The sequence below is a fragment of the Protopterus annectens genome, chromosome 9.part0 (genome assembly GCF_019279795.1).
Source record: "Protopterus annectens isolate FY-2018-M chromosome 9.part0, PAN1.0, whole genome shotgun sequence".
NCBI lineage: Eukaryota > Metazoa > Chordata > Ceratodontiformes > Protopteridae > Protopterus > Protopterus annectens.
Genome location: NC_056743.1, coordinates 19,257,834 through 19,276,631, shown reverse-complemented (window position 1 = coordinate 19,276,631; position 18,798 = coordinate 19,257,834). Strand labels below are relative to the sequence as shown.

The 18,798-nt window shown below is 44.6% G+C and overlaps 1 protein-coding gene across 1 annotated transcript in view; it reads left to right on the top strand.

The window, feature by feature from the left end:
* The window catches only part of CKAP5 (cytoskeleton associated protein 5), a 4,315,141-nt gene that overhangs the window by 1,809,154 nt on the left and 2,487,189 nt on the right, over positions 1-18,798 (top strand). Inside the window, exon 12 of the mRNA XM_044084803.1 lies at positions 8,277-8,387. Within this exon, the coding sequence (XP_043940738.1) occupies positions 8,277-8,387 (111 nt within the window). The remainder of the gene's footprint in view (positions 1-8,276; positions 8,388-18,798) is intronic.

Genomic DNA, 18,798 nt, shown 5'->3' with positions numbered 1-18,798 from the left:
ACGCTTTCCCATATGTAAAGATGAAGGTGAGATTGGACTACCTAACATAGAGGTTATATACTCACCATAACATTCCATGTTGGTAGTCCATCTCGGCCTTCATTTTTACCAACCTGCCCCCATCCTGGAAGATCTGGAGGAAATACTTTATAAATTATTTGGTTGACGACCCTTTAGTATTGGTTTGTTAGGGGTTTTTTTTTCTATTTCTAGCGAGCAGCAAACAAGATCTGGGGATTGCACTGGTGCACCATGGGATACCGGATTAGCCACGAGCCAACCAGAAGTCTTCAAGCTTGAAAATCGGCCGAGTCTTGGCTCCGAACAATATGTAAAAATGAGGAGTGAGATTGACTACCAACATGGAATGTTATGGTGAGTACATAACTTCTTTTTTGCTTTTTATTTGTTGTATGTTGATTTACTTTATTGCCTTTTTATATTTTCAATACTGTGATTTGTTTTCTTTACCTTGTGTTTTACTTGTATTCTGCTTTTAACTGCATATTAAAACTTCAAAAGAGACCACAGCTCTGTCTGTTGCGAGTTGGGTAAAAATGTTTCCCCTCCCTTCCACCTGCTTACTGTTGTGTTCTTAAATACCACTGTCTTTCTAGTTGCCTTCCTCTTATGTTAATTTGACCAAATATTTCATTTCCTCTGTTTCACTGGCTTGTGTGAGTAAGCACAAAATTGTCATTTTGTGAAATCACTCCCCTTCAACTATTTAAATTTATTGGCCGTCCTACTGTATTCCGTAGTACCAGAATACAAAAGTGACCACCCCCTTTCAATCTATCTTGCTGTTTTAAAAAGTGACTCTACACGAAAACTTAACTTTTTAGACAGGTAAAACATTCACATCAAACTTTAGTGCACACTGCGGTGTTTAGGATAAACCATTTTTTCATTTTACTTGTAAGCCTCCTTGTGACCAGCACTTGCTCTAATACCTGCTGGAAAGCACTACTGATAGAAGCACTCAACTCTCCTTAATAAGGAGAAATTAATCGTAGGCACTAAACAGCCTATAATTGCCAAGTACCTTGCTAAGGCAAGGGAAAACAGCTCATGTACTTTACAAAAAAAAGCACCAAACCAGGCATGTCCAAGGGTCAGCTTCCAGTGATTTCTCCTGTCCACCTGGTGAATCTGGGCATACTGGGGCAATGCAGCAATTGCCTCATGTACACAGTCAAACTCTCTCCTCCTACAACCTGAGAGATGCACTTACATAGCCAAACTAGAGGCAAAGCTCTCGTCATCAAAGACTGTGCTAAACAGTCAAAAGGAGATGGTTAACGCCCGTACTACACCTCAAGCACCACATAGCCCTTCTAATCCCGCACCACCAACACCCACACATAGCAACATTAAATCCACATATGCAGAGGCCCTCGACTGTAACCTGCCCAAGCAACAAGGACCTCCCAAGCTGAAACACAAACACCAATCACAACCAAAGTGTCACATAGCTCACACCACCAGTGTGGCACCCAGCAGCAGCCCCTAAGGCAAGACAACGTACACTTTAGTCATAGGTGACTCTATATTCCGGCACACTGATGTCCCACTCAGCAGGCTGAACATGGAGAAAATTAAGTCAGTTGCCTGTCTGGTGCCAGAATCCGCCACATAACGCATGCACTCACGTCACTCCACAACAAGTACAAATATGACTCTCTCATTGTCCATGTTGGCGTGAATGACTTGAGACGTACCTCGCTGGACTACATAAAAAGAGACATGGAAGAGCTTTCGGGTCATGTGGCCCAGGCAGGTATGACCCTAGCCCTGAGTAGCATCCTGCCTTCGCCTAGAATAATACCGAAATACAAGGACAAAATGATTGACTTCAACAATTGGTTAAGCTTCTGGTGTCATTCAAAGGGGATCCAGTATCTGTCTGCCTGGAATAACATTATCGACAGACCACAATGCTTTGTCAGAGATGGTCTGCACATGTCCCCCCTGGGATTCAGGTTACTGGCTAAGGCTCTTGCAACCCCTGTAGTGCCTTTGTTAGGCAAAGTTCAAAGGACAAAACCACCACCGTAACAGGTACAAGCATGCAAATTCTGAAGGTAATGCTATTTAATGCTTGAAGTATAAACCTCAAAATGCACTCTCTCATGGCACTCCTAAAAATGGCGAACATCGATATCTGTGCATTAACTGAGACCTGGTTTAAGGCTCCAGACACCACTCCTGCAATACCAGGCTACAACTCTTACCACTTTTTTCAGCCACCAAACCAGGACCGAAACACTAACGGTGGATGTGTGTCCATATTCACCAAGGATATTCACACCACTAGGCTAGTTGCCCAACACAATGCATCTGAAATTCTCCAGGTGCAACTAACACTAGGCAAGACTGCAATCCAAATTGTAGCTTGCTGCAGATCCCCCACCATGTCCCAAGATTCTCACTACACCTTTTAAACATACTTGAAACTTAAGATACAAGCAAACACCCTAATACTGGGTGATTTCAACTACCCTGCCATTAACTGGGAAAACTACTCGTGTACCAACACCTTTGCCCAATGGTTCTTGGAATTCATAAATTCCAATGCCGTGGATCAACTAATCCATAGTCCCACCAGGGGCTCCAATATACTAGACCTGGTCATTACCAACATGGGAAATCGATGCTCCACACCTATGGTCACTCCCTTGTTGATCAGTTCTGACCATAAGCTAATCACACTTAACATCCACATCCCACCCACCCCCCACCCCCCAGTAAGGAAATCTCCATAAAAAACTTCCCTAAAGCCAACTTCATGCTACTCAAGTCAGAAGTGACTAACTTCATGACACCCATGCAGACGGGAACTGAAAGTTCGACTGCTGAATCCTACACTGAGGCACTGTATGAGCACATCCACTCATGCGTGAATCTTGCTATCCCAAATAGAATCAAGATGCTCTCCTCCAATCAAAGGAAGCCAATCTGGTGGTCCCCTGCCATCTTTACAAGAAAAGGAAGAAACTGTTGCAGAAAAGAGGAAAATCCCAGGATGCAAAAAGCTCTTACCAGCCTCAGTAAGAAGCTGCGATTCCTCATAAAATCCTCCAAAGCTAGTTACAAAAATAAAATTGCCAAAGATAGCCACAAGGCATTCTATAGCTGTCAAGAATCTAAATGTCAATGCTCAGATCTGCTCTGAGCTACTACAGAATGATATTAAATATACTGATCCCAAGGATATTGCCAATAACCTGGCAGATCACTTCAGTGCCAACGTCACCCCCTCTCACCCCCTAAACAGCCTATCTCAGTACCATAAGATTGCCAAATTCCGGTAGTAATGGTCACACAGGTAAAAAAACTCACTCTCCAAAGCTAAGAATACAGCATCCATGGGACCAGATGACATCCCGGGCTGTGTACTACATGAACTGGCACCCTACCAAGTGTCATGTTTAATCATAGCCTCAATTCAGGCTTTGTGTCCACTGAGTGGTGCACAGCTGCAGTTATCCCACTTTACAAGGGGGGGATCCAACTTGGATTCCGTGAACTACCGCCCCATCAGTCTGACGAGCCTGATCTGCAAAGCCATGGGACATATCATGGAACTTGTAAACAAAGACATTGGCAACCTTCAAACTGTGGACCCCCCCCCCCCAGTTTGGGTTTGTGAAGGGACGATCTTGTCTCCTGAACTGATTCAGTCTCCAGAGCCGTGGACGAGGGTAATGCGATCCACACAGCCTATTTGTACCTCGCCAAGGCCTTTGACACAATCCCCCACTCTGGATTCATAGATAGACTTACTAAGCTGGGCATTAATCCCTACGTCACTCGATTGGTTGCAAACAGGCTTACTGACGGAACCCACACTGTAAAAGTTGCCGACTCCAAATCCTGCTCCAGACAAGTGGACTACTTCAGGGTTCAGTCCTGGGACTGCTCTTGTTTGGCATCTACTTCTCTGAAGTACAGGCCAACACCAAGGGACTCTGGCTAATCAAGTTTGCAGATGACTGCAAACTGGGAGCCCTTATTGAATCCCCAAATGATGTAGATACTCTACAAAAGGGCCTTACAGAAGCAGATGGCACCCTGCCAGGGCCATGGGCTCAAGCTCAATCCTAAGAAATGTATAGTTTTCCCCTTTGGGAAGAAAGATGTACCTGTGAATTACCTCATAGGTGGCATTACACTAAACACCGAAAGTTTGATAACAGGCTTGGAGACACTGGTGGACAGTGGTCTTACCTTCGATAACCACATAGCCACAACAGTCAGGAAATCCTATGTGGCACACCTCATCACTAAGGGCTTTTCATCCAGAAAAAAAGGTCATTGTCCCACTGTACTCATCCCACATTAGACCCATTATAGAATACAGCACCCCGCTTGGTATGTACCTCTCAAGACATCTTCAACAACTGGAAAGGCCGCAGAAATACCTCACTAAAAGACTCACAGGCCTAAAGCAGATACCCTATACTGACCGCCTTAAAAACTCCAGCTATACTCTTGTCGCGTATAGTCTACTCAGAGATGATCTCTGCTTACCATGCAAGGCCATGTGAAACCCAGAGCTGTTGGACATGCTACACTTGAAATCCCAATCCCTCAGAGCCACACGTTCAGGGATCTAAACCTTGTCATCACAATGAACAAAACATGCTGGAGTGGGATAGGTTCCTGACCCAGAGACTCCCCAGACTCTGGAAAAGACTGCTGATACATGTCAAGCAGAGTGCCTCTTTGGCCCTCTTCAAAAGGAACCTTGACGATTCGATGGGAGAAAGGAAATTCACCCTGGGAAATCACGTTTGTTGCCTTGCTAGACAGGGGTCCAGGGAAGGAAATAGTGTGGGAAGAAGCAACCAGGGAATTGTTATGGCTAGGCTTGTATAGGCCCTTGGGCCGATAGCCTATTACTAGCCTATGAACCTTGGGTGTACTCCACCTCCGTACTTCCTTTATTCAGGCATTCTTCCTGTGGCAGTCTGTTCTGAGGAGGGTGTGTGCGTATATCACTTTTATGGCCCATGTACGAGAGCAGCCCACATGTGACATACCACGCACCTCTAAGTAGTAAAAGTCTCTTGTATATTGACCATTGTCGGGTTGTTGTGGCAGGCAACTCCCTCATGTAAAGAATACTGCAACAGAGAAAAGAGCATCTATTGTTCTGGTAAGATTTTACACAACTAATCTTTCTTCCTTTTTCTAAATCAGTCCACAGTTACTGTCATATACACCCCAAAATATTTTACATTTATCAGGATAATGCATTGATCACATGACCATTTGCAGGTATTACCAGGTTGAAATTGGCAGGGATGAAAATGGAACAAAGTGGCAGTAAGCTGTGCAAATCAAAAATGGAACAGAAAGCAACATGTAACTGTGAAGTGGCAGTAGGTGTATGAACAATTTTAAGTGACTATATTTTGGGTTTACATCATGATGGAAATGCTGTGGAGTAAGTCAGTTGGGGAGTTGCCTTTGAGAAGTTTTGGTAGTTGAGTAGAGAGTTTATGGAGAAGTTGAGAAGTCCATGCTTGCTGTTACCTGCTGAGAGTCAAGTACAGATTGATTTGATGTGGAAGAACTCTAGTTCAACTCTGAAGGTGGTGGAGGAGGCTTATATTTCATTTTTGATGGTGGTTAGGAATTCCCATAGTTCAGGAGGAGGGATGGAGAAAGTGGGTGATGCACTGTAGTCTGGTTTGTGGTGGTGGTGGTTGGGAGATGTGTCTGAGGTTGTAGTGTGTTTGGTATAAAGTTTGGCAGCTAGTAGTGGGAACGAGTTAGGCTTGAGTATTCTGAAGATGAAAGAGCCTTGTAGTTAGCCATTTATCTTTTTGAGGGTGAGGCAGTGGTGATTGAGAGTATTGAAGCAACAGATTTTGTTTTTGATGATTAGTATGGAGGAATTTTTCTTTGTGGATTTTATGGATTGCCCATATTGAAGATGGGACAGTGACTCGTATGCCTGCTGCTTCCTTGGATGGATTGGATAGGAAGGATGATATTCTAGCCCAGAAGAGAAGTTAGTTTGTCCTTTATTTCTCAGTTTGGATATGAAATATTAATGATTGGTCTATCCACAAAGTGGAGTAATTGAAGGAGGAGATGGTTGTTTTTGTTGCTGTGAGTTGATTTTCTTGGCTAAGTGGCATGTTTTTTTTATTTTTGCAGGGTTAAGTATTGGTTTGTGGATAACAGGCCAGGAATTGAGGTAGTTGTAGTTTTTATGCAGTTGTTTTGATTCCAGAGGAGTAAATTTTCCTTGATTGCAATGTCAGCAGATTATGGGTTGTAGAGTAAGAAGCTTATGAGTTAGTTCATTAATGAATATACAAAAGTGGAGATGAGTTAGGATAGAACCTTGTGCGATGCTCCCATCAAAAGAGGTGTGTGCTGAAGGAAGACCGAGATAAATTTACCTTTGGAAAATCTGACAAGAAGTCTGGGAACCAGGTGATGGATGTGTCACTAATGCCAGTTCTTCTCCCTTTTACAGTGCTTTTACTTGAACTCTGAGAGCAGCACTGGCAATTTTAATGCACGTGTGAAATATAATAAAACTGCAGTTAAAGAAGAGTTGAGAATTGGCTTATTTGACGGTGGAACATTAAAAAGGCTTGAGAAACTTTTAAGCAAACCTTTATCAATTCAAACTGTATTCAGGGCAGCTGATGGATTCCATTTGGGAAGAAGAGAATGAAAACTGAATAGCATGTGGAAAGTGAGGCAGATATTGTGAATCAGAAATGACCCAAGTTTTCATCCATCTTGCATGGACTGACTTAAACCTTCACTTTAGGAATTTTAACTGTTTGATAACAGTACATCTGCTTCTTTTAACCTGGAAAGTGGGCTGTCCTGAGAGCTCCTCTTTAGCTATGACATTAGGTTGAGACACCAACCAAATAGTTGCAAGACAAAAATGCAAATGTGTCATACATGGAATTTGTATAATGGCAAGAAGAGATCTCTGTTTGCTCTTTGAATTGTTAAAGCACTTAATCTCCTTTCCATACCAGCCTTCCGTACTTCAGCTTATGCCATACACTCTTGAATGCATTTGTGGATTTATTCACCTGTTTTGGTAGTTTGTCTGATGGGTCTACACGGTTATCTGTGAAAGTGTTTGGAGATCAGTGGAGTAGTTTGTCCCTACAGTATAATGCTTATACACTTCTTTCCTTCTATCCTTAATTTTCAGAATGACCTCTTCATATCTGCTTGATATGATCTTGTCTATCAGTATCATACCCGTATTATCTGATCAGTCAGGTAACTAGAGCTTTTACTCTATTTTGTGTTGTTCCTTGCTCTCACCATCCTACATACCTTTCTGGTAAGTTTCCTCGGGATTTTTTCCAAGGACCTGATATCCTGTTCCCTTATATATCTCCCAAACTGCACTATGCACTGTTCTTGATGACTGACCAAAGCAGTGTAGGGTAGAAGCATTACTTCTGAAATCTGTTCCTGTGAGGGTTTCCTCCTTGTATTTTCACAGAATTAAAGCCAAAATACATGCTCCAGTGCAAGATAATAGTGTATATATATTTATAATCCTCTTCAAAACATAACTTAAATGTTAAGATCATATCCCCCCTCTCCCGTTTGAGTGGGTAATACCACTGGGCACTATTCTTTTTCAGGGGCAAAGCAGAAGCATTGGTTGTGATTTGATCAGTCAGTCGGAAGATAAAAATTGATGGAATTAAACTCTGTCTTGGGTGCAGGAAACAGATTATTAGTTCAGAGCTTTAGTCCTCCATGCTAACTGATGTACATAACCCTTCCTAGTTTAAATGATGCACATTAAAATTTCACATTAGCCAAATAACCTGCACATTATACTCAGACGGTACTGCTGCTCGATTCCATAATGGAGGAGTGGACCTGAGGAATTTTCACAGGTGCTTGTGGTGGCTGGCCAGGTGTGCGCCTTACATGGATCAAGGAAAAATGCTCAGTTTGCACAACTGCATTGAAATTACCTTGTTTGAGTTCAGTAGGGGAGTGACTATTGGTATTTAACTTGCTGTAGAAATGGAGCTAGTGGATCAGTATTGACTGTTTTCAGAAAAAAGTTTTGTTGCAACTTCATATTTTCAATTTTTTTTAGTATGTGACCTGTACATTTAAGAGTTAATTGAAAGATAATACAGCTGTTTCGGAGATGAGCTATTTAAATGTTGTCCTGTATGATAATATGGCTTTAACATTTTTGAAATGTGACACTGAATGAGATTTCCTGTGTGAAATGTATTTCTTTCACTTTTTAGACTGCAGGGCCTCCAAAGAAAAGTAAAGCACCTTCTGGAGGTACTGGAGGAGCTGCAGGCAAAGGAAAGAAAGGTGCAGAAACTAAGGAACTGGTTGAAACTGAGTTGTCTGTAAGTATTTGTTTAAAATTCTTTAAGCTAATAAAATGCTCGTACATGACTTTTTAAACTCTGTAAGTAACCTATTCACCTGCCAGTATAAGTTCATGATGTGTAGTGATGAGGCGTATCCTGATTTAACTTCCCAAAGTCTTTTGGGTTTCTAATACCATGGCGGGAATGGATCCCTTTCCTAATTCAAGGTATCATTAAAGTTCATGAAATTAGTCTCATTTCAGTCTTTGATCTTCGCCAGAAGTGCTCTTTGCAGCACTTGCAATTTGCCCAGAACTGACTAATCTTTTAATTCATATGGAATTACATGGATCGGTAGCATATGTAAATAAGAATGTAAATTCTGTGAGACACATTGCTCTTACTGTTAACTGTTTGGGTATTCTCCTTCCACATTGCTCACACTGTGATCATTGGTGTGGTAATTTCAACAGTGCTACTTTTGTCTTTTTATGGATTACTAAACCTGGTTTTCTTGCGTCTGTTTTTGGAGTTTTGGTAACTGGTGATCCCATGTGAAATAAACATTCTCTATTATGCTTTGTGTCTCATGTTTTCATGGCTTTTTGGCTACTTCAGTATTGTAATGTTTGCACAGTCCCCAAGTGCAACAATCTTGCCTACATAGGTTCATGGATGTATACTAGGCTAATGATTACTAGGGCCTTTATAAGCCTAGCTGTGCAACCTAACCATTTTGGACATTTGTATGGACTTGATGGTTACAACGTGATTTACTTGACTGCCTCTATCCATCAAGAGGCATGGCTGCCAGACCAGGGGTGAGTTTTCGATTTCCCATCCAGTGGTCCAAGTTGTGCTTAAATAAGGTTAGGGAGGGACTTTCTTTAAAACAGGCTACCCAAACAAGTGAAACAAATGGAATTCTGCAATATACATCTCTCCATCATGTCCTATTTATGTTGCAAACAAAATGTAGGTCTTTAGATATCGTGGTTCTGATGCTGTTTGTTTTGCAGATATGGAAAAGGCTCAGAAGAACGGGATCCAGCGATGCCTTGTATGGCAGGCTTATATCACCCCTCAGTAGTTTGCAGTAGGAAGCGTATAGAAAGAGGGCTTTGAGGCAATCTGCATAGGACATTGTTTATGCCCTGTCCTTTTTGTAAGGAACCTTTTCGGATGTTAAAGTTGCTGCTCGAGTCTGGTCAGTTACATCCCGAAGGGGGGCTTTATACTCGATGAAACTGAGGCAGAGTGTAGTGGTACACCTGCCTTACCTGGGCCTAGATATCATGCACTTGTAAGTTGAGCTATATAGAAGGATTTCCTTACTACCTTGGATACATGTTGGTCGAAGCCCAGGTTGCTAGCTACATGTATTCCCAGATCCCTGACTAATGGGTCAACTCTTAGGGCTGTTTTGTTTGACTTGCGTTCCTGGGGTGGCGAACTTCCCAAAAGGTACTGTAGTGCATTACTCTGCATAGAGTTTTAAGCCATGGCTTGGGCACCACTCTTTTGTCGGTTATTCTTTTGTAAGATGATAGTGTCTTGCGGGGATACTGCGACTGGTTTCAGTTTTGTAGTCGTGTACAAACTTAATCAGCCAGGGGCCTTTGATTTTAGTCTTGACTTTTGGCAAGTAGATGCCAAAAAGGAGCGGGCCCAGCACAGAGCCTTGAGGGACTCCACTGATGAGTGGCCTCTCTGAGCTGGTCTCACCAGTCCTGACTTCCTGGGTCCTGTCTGTGAGCCAACTGGCTATCCAGCATGCTATATAGGAGTTTATGCCTAATTCTGTAAGTTTAACAATGCCATAATGGGGTATTGTATTAAATGCCTTGGTCAGGTCAAGGTAGGCAGTATGCACTGTTATTCATATCCATTACCTTGCGGCCTTCTCAAATAAGTCCACCAGGTTCAGTAGGCATAATCTTCTCTTGACGAAGCTGGACTGGAATGGATCCAGTGTCTGAAGGTGTCCAGTATCGCTGATCATTTCTGTGATGATTCCTTCCAATTCTTTGCATACAAGATTGGTTAGGCTAACGGGTCTGTTGTTTGTAGGATCTGTTGGTGGTCTGCCCTTAAGAGGGATGACTGTTAAATCAATTCTTGTAGCATGAAGCCTGTTTTAAGACTACAGATGTGGTGATGTCACTCACCTTTATTCTCACTGATGGAGTTGGATCCAATCCATCTCAGTTGGTGCAAAAGCTTGAGGCCTTCAGCTAAGCTTGTTGGGCATTTTCCCCTACCCATAACGCAACTCCCTAGCTACCCCAGATCTTGTTTGCCACTCGGCGAAGGAGGTTCTGAAAATAGCTGTGGGTTAATGGCTTTCTATTTGATTCTCTTATGTTTGTCTTCTATTTGCTGTAGTTGTACTTTACGTTAGTTTTTCCATTAGTCTATTATATGTAGTAAAGTTTTTATTTCTCCTATTCCTATTTTGTTGCCCGTTTTAGAGGACAACTTAAAAAAAAAACTGCCTTTTTCTTCATTTATCTTTACTGTTTCTTCCCACTCCTGGCTTGCTTGTGTGTTTGTGTATTTCGTTTTTCGTAGGTCACAATATCACAGAAACAGGAAGGGAGACCTCTTGGTTTCAAAGTATGTGGTAAGATGCTCCTCAGTGATTCCCACAGTGAGGTATGTGCATTGCTTGGAGCCTCTTCACCTTCCAAGAGTCATGCTCCATATGCCAAGGTTTTAACCAGAGAGCTCCTATGGAGCGCAAAAACAAACTTATTTTGAAGGGATTACCAAAAACTCCTTTTTCTGAGAAAATCTCACTGGAGTCCACTTCCAAATCTGAAAAATTCTTGAAATGTACTACTTTGGCTCCAGAATCCTCCATGGAACCGTGCCAAAAAGCTTCTAGACTGTCTGCTGCAAAACCTTCGGAGCAGACAGCTGTTACTGGATTCAAGGCTGTTTCAGAGCTGTTAAAACCCTCTGTTCCGACGTCCTCAGAGCCTACAGAACTAAGATAACTGAGCTGTTCACCATTGGAACTGATAACGTCTGGGCTCTCATCTCTTTTCTTGACTAAGTCTAGGTCCCCTACCCTGTCTACTCAGTCCACCAGGAGTTTGTCCAATGAAGGTGTGGATACGGTTGTGCAGAGGCTGCTTAAGACACCATCTCTGGCCAAGCTGCTATTGGATCCAAACCCAAAGGAATTGGATCAGTCACAGTCCTCCCCTTCAGTGCCTGTTCCTCCTTTGATCCATCCCTTGATTTCTGAGCTGAAGACTCCAACATCCAGCTTGTGTCTGTATCCGGTCTGAGACGCACAGTGTTCTTGGATCCGATATCTGCCCTGAGCATTTCTCTCCAGTTTAAACAGGAGACCTCTAGGAGCAGACAAGCTCCAATCGGGACCTATGAACCAGTTTGGGTCTCTCCTGATCTGACCCTGCCTCTGGAGGGCTTCGGCATAGGTGAGTTTTAAGCTCCTATGTCTGCTTCTTATCTTTCATCTCTGAGCCAGAGATGTCATTGGCTCTGACAACCTTTTTCTTGGATCCAAGGAGTTCTTCGGAGCAAGGCAGACTGCATTTGAGGTTAGGGTTTGGCACCATCCCTGTCTAACATATACAGCCTTCATTTGGATCTTCCTCCCAGTTCTGGACAAGTGTCTGTCCTTCCATGTACCTTCTCCAGAGGATCGCAGAGACCCCAGCATGTCCCACAAAGGGCTCCCTCCTCTTCTGAACCCTCCCCAGATTACCCCACTGAGGATATCCCTCGGCAGAGAATCTGCAAAAGGAAGCATCTTGATTTCCTGGAGGAGTCTGTCACGTCTGATACTGACCTCTATGATGTAGAAGAGTCCCCACGGTCACCTCCTGAGTGTCTCCTTTGGAGATGTTTTGGAAACTTTGAAGGAGATGTGACTAGCAGTCCACATCCCCTTCAGCTGAGGAGTCTTTACCTGAAGGCTTTCAGGTCTTGCTTTTCGACCACTTGAGTGACCCCCCCCCCCCCTTTCCAGTGAGCTTATGAATTGCATCTCTCAGAAGGATTAATGGACCCCAGATTCCATAGAGCCTATTCCTAGGAGGCCAAATAAATAATTACTGCCCCAAAAGATGAAGCATTTTTTAACAAAAGGTGCATGTCCAGCAAGTGCAACTCTGGTTTTCAGATTCCTCATAAGGACTCCGATGACCATTCTCTCTTGCCTAGGTAGGGATCACGATTACAAAACTGCTCCATCTGTAAATCGTTCGTCCCCAAGACCGCTGCTTACAGGCTCTCTATACCTTGAGAACCAGCGCCTTAGACTGCTCTTGGTATGGAAGCTACCTCCGACACCCCATCTGAACTGCCAAGGAAGAGGGCAAAGTCCATGCGGCCTACTACTTACACTGCACCTCCCTCTGCCACTGTTCAAGCTTTACTCTCTGTTAGCTTGGCTGAGGACTTGGCTTCTGCCACTACAGATAGAGCGGGTACCTTACATGAGGCCGTGCAATCTAGAGTGGATGACACTTCAGGGAGGATGTACCAGTGCCTGCTCCAGACACCGGGGGGGGGGGGGGGGGCAGTACCTTCGATGGGTGCTTCAGACCCGGCCTCCACCGTTTCACTCATTTTCTTCCAGTCCTATTGCCAGCCAGATGCCGGCTAGGCCTTCTAAGAAAAAACAAAAGACCAGACATATTTCTCCGCCACCAGAGGCCGTACCTGATTGGCAGCCCTTCAGCCAGAGTCTCTACAATGATTTCCTGTCCCTCAGGCCTTCCTCGGAGTTCACCCCTGCTGCACCACCTCTTCTCTGCCCCAGGCCTACCGTACCTGAAAGGACTGTGAGCCGTCCTACAGAGGTAGAACTTTCTAACTCCTCAGAGGACACCCTGTCCTACTCTTTTCTCCCCCCTCTGCGGTATGGTTCTAAGAATCCTTTGCTGAGTCTAATTCCCCAGTGGAAGACCTAACCTTCAGGGACACTGTTAACCTGATGAGAGAACACTAAGTGGGAATGCTCGGACATGTCTGAAGCACAAAAATTTTATGATCTGATTCAGATGGAGTCATCTAATCCGTCACCTATCCCACTTATCCAGCCTTCTTTCCTGGATGCATTTGCTGTGACATCCATTAGTCCAGATTCTCAACCACCTGCCCATCGAAGGGAGGACAGATTATACAGTGTCCCTGACTCAGATAAATTCCTACTCAAGTGCCCCCCCAGCAGACCTAGCCACTATATCCATTTCTACGGACAGGGCATCCAAACTCCTCCATTCCACCACTTTCCTGCCTGCAGATAAGGACAGCAAAGTCATAAAGAGGTGGGGAACAAAGGTTTATACCTATGCTACCCTAGCTTTTCGGGCAACAAATTACCAGTCTCACATGGCCAAGTGCTCTTTGGCTCTTCTGGACAAAGCCTCCAAAGTGCTTAATGACATTCCTGACTGTGCTGCTAAAGCATCCTTGTCTTCCTTGCTTGGGCTTCTCACAAGTGAACAAGCACTCTTTTAGGTGTTGATATGATGCAGCTTGAGGCCTCAGCTAGGTCAGCTGTATCAACATCTGTGCTTAGAAGATATTCCTGGCTACATCTGCAGCCCCTCCCTGATGACTTCAAAGCCAAGCTCCTGGACTCCCTCTTGGGCAACTCTGCCCTCCTTGATGCTAAGTTGGCTGATCTATTCAAATCTCTCCAGCAGAAAGGGAAAGAGCTTCAAGACCTCAAGCATCTCCTAGTCTCTCCAGTCCCAAAGTTCCAGAGGAACTACCCAGCTAAGACTCAATTTATAAGAAAGACATCAAGGATTTCAACCCCCAGGTCTAGAATGCCTCCCAGGAGACAAACTGCTCAGCCAAGGACTCCACATTTCCTTCCCCTCCTCTTCCCACCACCTCCTTGTCCACCCATCTCTCTCACTGTTGCCCTGCATGGTCCCTGGTAACATCAGACAAATGGATTTTGTCCATCCTGCAGAATGGCTATTTTGAGTTGGATCAGTCCACCTCAGAGAGCCTTTTCCACCTCCTCCCGCATCTCAAAGGTCTCTCCCGGTCTCTCCTACACCAGGTCTTAACCTGCTGCTTCAAGGCACCATGAAATCAGTCCCCACCCTTGCTTGAGGGAAAGGTTTCTACTCAAGAATTTTTCTGGTGCCCAGAAAAGAGGGACCATGGAGACCCATCCTATACCTCTCCCGTCTCAACCTCTTCTTATAGGTGTCCTCCTTCAGGATGCTCCTTACCCACTCTTTCCCCCTTATTCTCCCTCAGGCCTTCATGGTAACCCTGGACAAAAATGGAGACCCATCTTCACATTACCATAAAGCCTTCCTCTAGGAAATACCTCAGATTCGTAGCAGGCACTTCACTTTCAGTTCTATGCCTTGCCTTTTGTGCTCTCTGCTAATCCAAGGGTGTTTACAAAGTGCCTAGCCCCAGTAATTTTCTACTGCAGGACAAGTAAAATATAAATATACCCATTCTTAGGCGACCTACACATTCAGGCAGCAGACAGACCCTCCTTGGTCACACCAAGAACCTCCTACTTTGCTACAGTCTCTAGGGTTCCTGATAAACTTCCCAAAGTCCCAACTTGATCCTACACAGGACATTGTTTTCCTGGGATGCAGAATCAGGACAGACATCAGGATGGCCTCCTTCCCAGGGGGAAAAGGTGCTCTCTCACTCATCAATTTCAATCTGCCCTCTATTCATCAGCTAAGACTGCAACGGAATTCTTAAGACTTCTGGAATACATGGCAGCTACTATCCCCATGCTACTACTCCTGCGTTTACACGAGAAAATGTCAATGGTACTTGCGCTTGATGTGGACAGAGCACTCACATCCTCTAGAGTTCAGGGTCCCAGTCATCCCCTGTCTTTACGAAGAATTTAAAGTGGTGGCTCTGCCAAGTTGCCCAGAATCTGGGCCTGCCCCTACAAATACCCCCCTTCCCAGATCATGCACACAGATGCCTCAGACCTGGGCTGTGGGGCAACTCTGGGTCCAAGGACAGTGCAAGGTTTGTGGACAGACACAAACAAGTGCACATCAGCATCATGGAAATGACAGCAATACTCCCCGCCCTGCAGGCCTTCCAACCTTACCAACAGCAAGGCCTCCTAAAGATCTTCACAGACAGCACCACAGTGATGTGGTACCTGAACAAGCAAGGAGAGACAAAGTCCTACCTCCTATGCAGATTAGCTCTACAAGTATGGGATCTGGCTGTCTCAGGGAATCACCATCCAGACAGCCTACATTCGGTCCCAGCACAACTTTCAGGCACTCACTAAGCAGAACCATATCAGACAGCCATGAATAGATGCTGTCGAGAGGTGTTCCTAGATCTGGTCCACAGGTGGGGGTATTCCACAGATAGACCTGTTTGCCGCCTCCATAAACATGCACCTCCAGAGCTACTTCTGTAGAACTCATGACCTGAACGCATTGCAAACAGAAGCCTTCTCAATGTCCTGGAAGGAGAGGATGTTCATGTTTCAGTGTTGCAGTCATCACCTGTGGGGGTTATCCCTGATGTGTTGGCCCTCGGCTGGCCCGAATACCAGAGTTGGTGTTTTTCTGTGTTGGCTGCTGTCTGATGTCAGGTAGTCAGTGGTGTAAAGGAAGGCAGTCGACGCCTTTACATCAGTCTTTCTTGTCGTGGAGCCCATAGCAAAAGCAGTTTGCAAGTGTGCCGGTTGGTCACTACCAGAGTTTGAATTTCAGCTAAAAGTGTCTAAAGGTGTCTAAAGCTAAGTACCCAGTTGGGAATCCTTTTTTCTTGCACTAACTGATGCCCAGAAAAGTTAACAATCGTCTCGCCTGCGGAAAGCAAATACCACACACACACTTCCATTCATATTGCGTCACTTGTTTAGGCCCAGACCACAGAGTCCCCCATTGCCTGTTCTGTGCTCTCTTTAACGCGAGAACCATTAGTTGTAGAGCTCTTATTGTAGCCAAAATGGCGTCCATCAGCAAACAATCTGTAGACATTCTGAAAAAAAGTAAGGATAAAGATAGACAGACCACACAAGGCAAGCCTTTTGACAACTCTACCGCTAAGCAGGTCATCAGTTTCCCAGAATTCAGTGAGGTGCTTTCGCAGCCCCCGATGCCCGATTCGATACCTTCACAGGTCTCTACTGAGACCCTGTCGGAGTCCAGAATGCTTCAGAAATCTTCGTCTTCCGAGCCTATGGTTGCCTCTGCCTCATAGGTTCATAGGCAGGTACTAGGCTATATCTGCCCCAAGGCATTTATAAGCCTAGCCAGAATGTGTTGGCTTTCGCTGCCCCCTTAGATTGGTTGGGTCCGGAGCAGCAACACAGGCACCGGCTTTTGAGGAGGTCTTTCGCACTACCAAATCTAGACAAAAACATCTTATCTGACTACCATTTCTCTCAGACCGATGGATACTCTTAGGCCTAGAGGCAAGGCCACTCCTAGGAAAACTACCTCATGCCACCATTTTACTCATGCTTTTCCACCCCAAGCTGTGAATGCTTAAATAGAGGATCTTATTACCCTTATCAGGGTAATCAGACCACTACTTCTAAAAGGAAAAGACCTTTCTCCTGAAATACTGACGGAACAGAATTCTGAGGAGTCTGATTATTCATATTTTGAAGAGGAATTATATCTTGACTGCTTATGAGGATTCAGATCCAGAGGAATCCATTCTTTCTGCCTCCCACCAGACGATCCTTCCTTTGGGGGAAGCTCTTCACACCCTCAGGAAAGGTTTCCACTGGGAATCCCAGGACTTCCCTCAGGCTAAGAAAAGGCTAAGTTTCTAGAGCTGCTCCAGCACAGACCCTTTGCCATCCCTCCAATCTTAGAGGTGGTTGATGTCTTCATGAATCTAGCTCAACTCCTGATGCCCTCCCACCTGCTCCCAGAAAACCTGACTGGTATTGAGTACCGAATTCTCACAAATACTTGTACAAAAATCCTGCTGCAGACCTGGAGGCCATTACACAGGGACCTAAAGGAGCTAAGGCTAATTCTACAAAGCACCCTTTTCCTTCTGACAAGGACGTCAGAGCTTTGGACAGATAAGGTAAAAAAGTATGCACCTCTGCTACCTTAGCTGTCAGAGCACTGAACTGTCAGTTCCACATGTTAAAATATCAACACACCTTGGAACTATTAAAACAAAAAGATTACTACTTTTCCTGACTGTACCAATTCGAAAGAATTACCAGATTTACTGCACTCTCCTTGTCAAGTGGCTGTACACTCTACACTGTGGATATGATGCCCTAGAAGCCTCAGGCAGGGCAGCAGTGTCAGGATCTGTCATTAGGAGACATGTATGGTTGAAAGAACAACCTCTCCCTGATCATGTCAAATCTAAATTACTTGTCAAATCTGAATTACTTGATGCACCTTTGGATAAGGACTGCTTTTTTGGTGTAAAAGCAGAATAGGTGCTTAAAAAGATGGAAGACAAAGCAAAATCTATGCAGACAGTAAAAGATTTCCTTCAGGTACAACCTCCTAGGTTCAGTAGGAATTTTCCCTCAATATACTTGTCATTTCCTGCACCTAGCAGACAAGGACAAGCTATGCCCCGCAGGGACAGACCACCCAGACCTCTATCCCAGGGACAGCAGAGAACCAAATGGCAGGGAGTTCTAAGCCAACCCTCTAGGGTAAAAATCCTCAGTGACTCCCTCTCCCCACTCGCCCTGTTTTCACTCACCAAATACTAGGAGGAGGGCTCTCCCTGTGCTTGAAAAATAGAATTTCTGCAACTAATGACCATTGGATCTTAAAAATCATTTTTCAGGGATACGGGGGGGGGGAATTCTCCTTCTACTAACACCCAATTCAAAGAGGGTACCCTTACCTCAAAATCACTGGACAGAGGCATTGAAACAAGTCCAAGCTGTCTCATCCCTAGGGGCAGTAGAACCTGTCCCCTCAGATCAAACAGGCAAAGGCTTTTATTCCAGACTATTCTTTGTGCCCAGAATAGAGGGCACTTGGTGCCCCACCCTGGATCTACCCATGCTGAACACCTTCCTGGCTGTCACCAAATTAAAAATGCTAACTTTGCAGCAGCTGCTGCCTATGCTGACAAAAAATGCATGGTTAGTTACCATATGTCTAGAAGATGCCTTAGCCCCGGCCATAGCCTTGGGCGGATAGAAAAGTATACAAATTTACCCTTATCTGGATGACTGCCCCATTCAGGCAGATGGCGAAGAATAGCTCCTCAAGGACATCCTCTTTGTCAAAACCCTCCTTAACCCCCTCATGGAACACCATCAACTAGAAGTAATCAAGGCAAACTCTTGGGAACACTGCTGGACACCATCCAGAATGGCCTTCCTGTCTCCAGAAAAGCAGAGCTTCCTGCATCTCTGTTTCACCCAGCTGGCTTCCAGAATTCACCTCGCTGCAAGGAAGATGTTCATGTTTCACTGGTGCAATCATTACATTTGGGT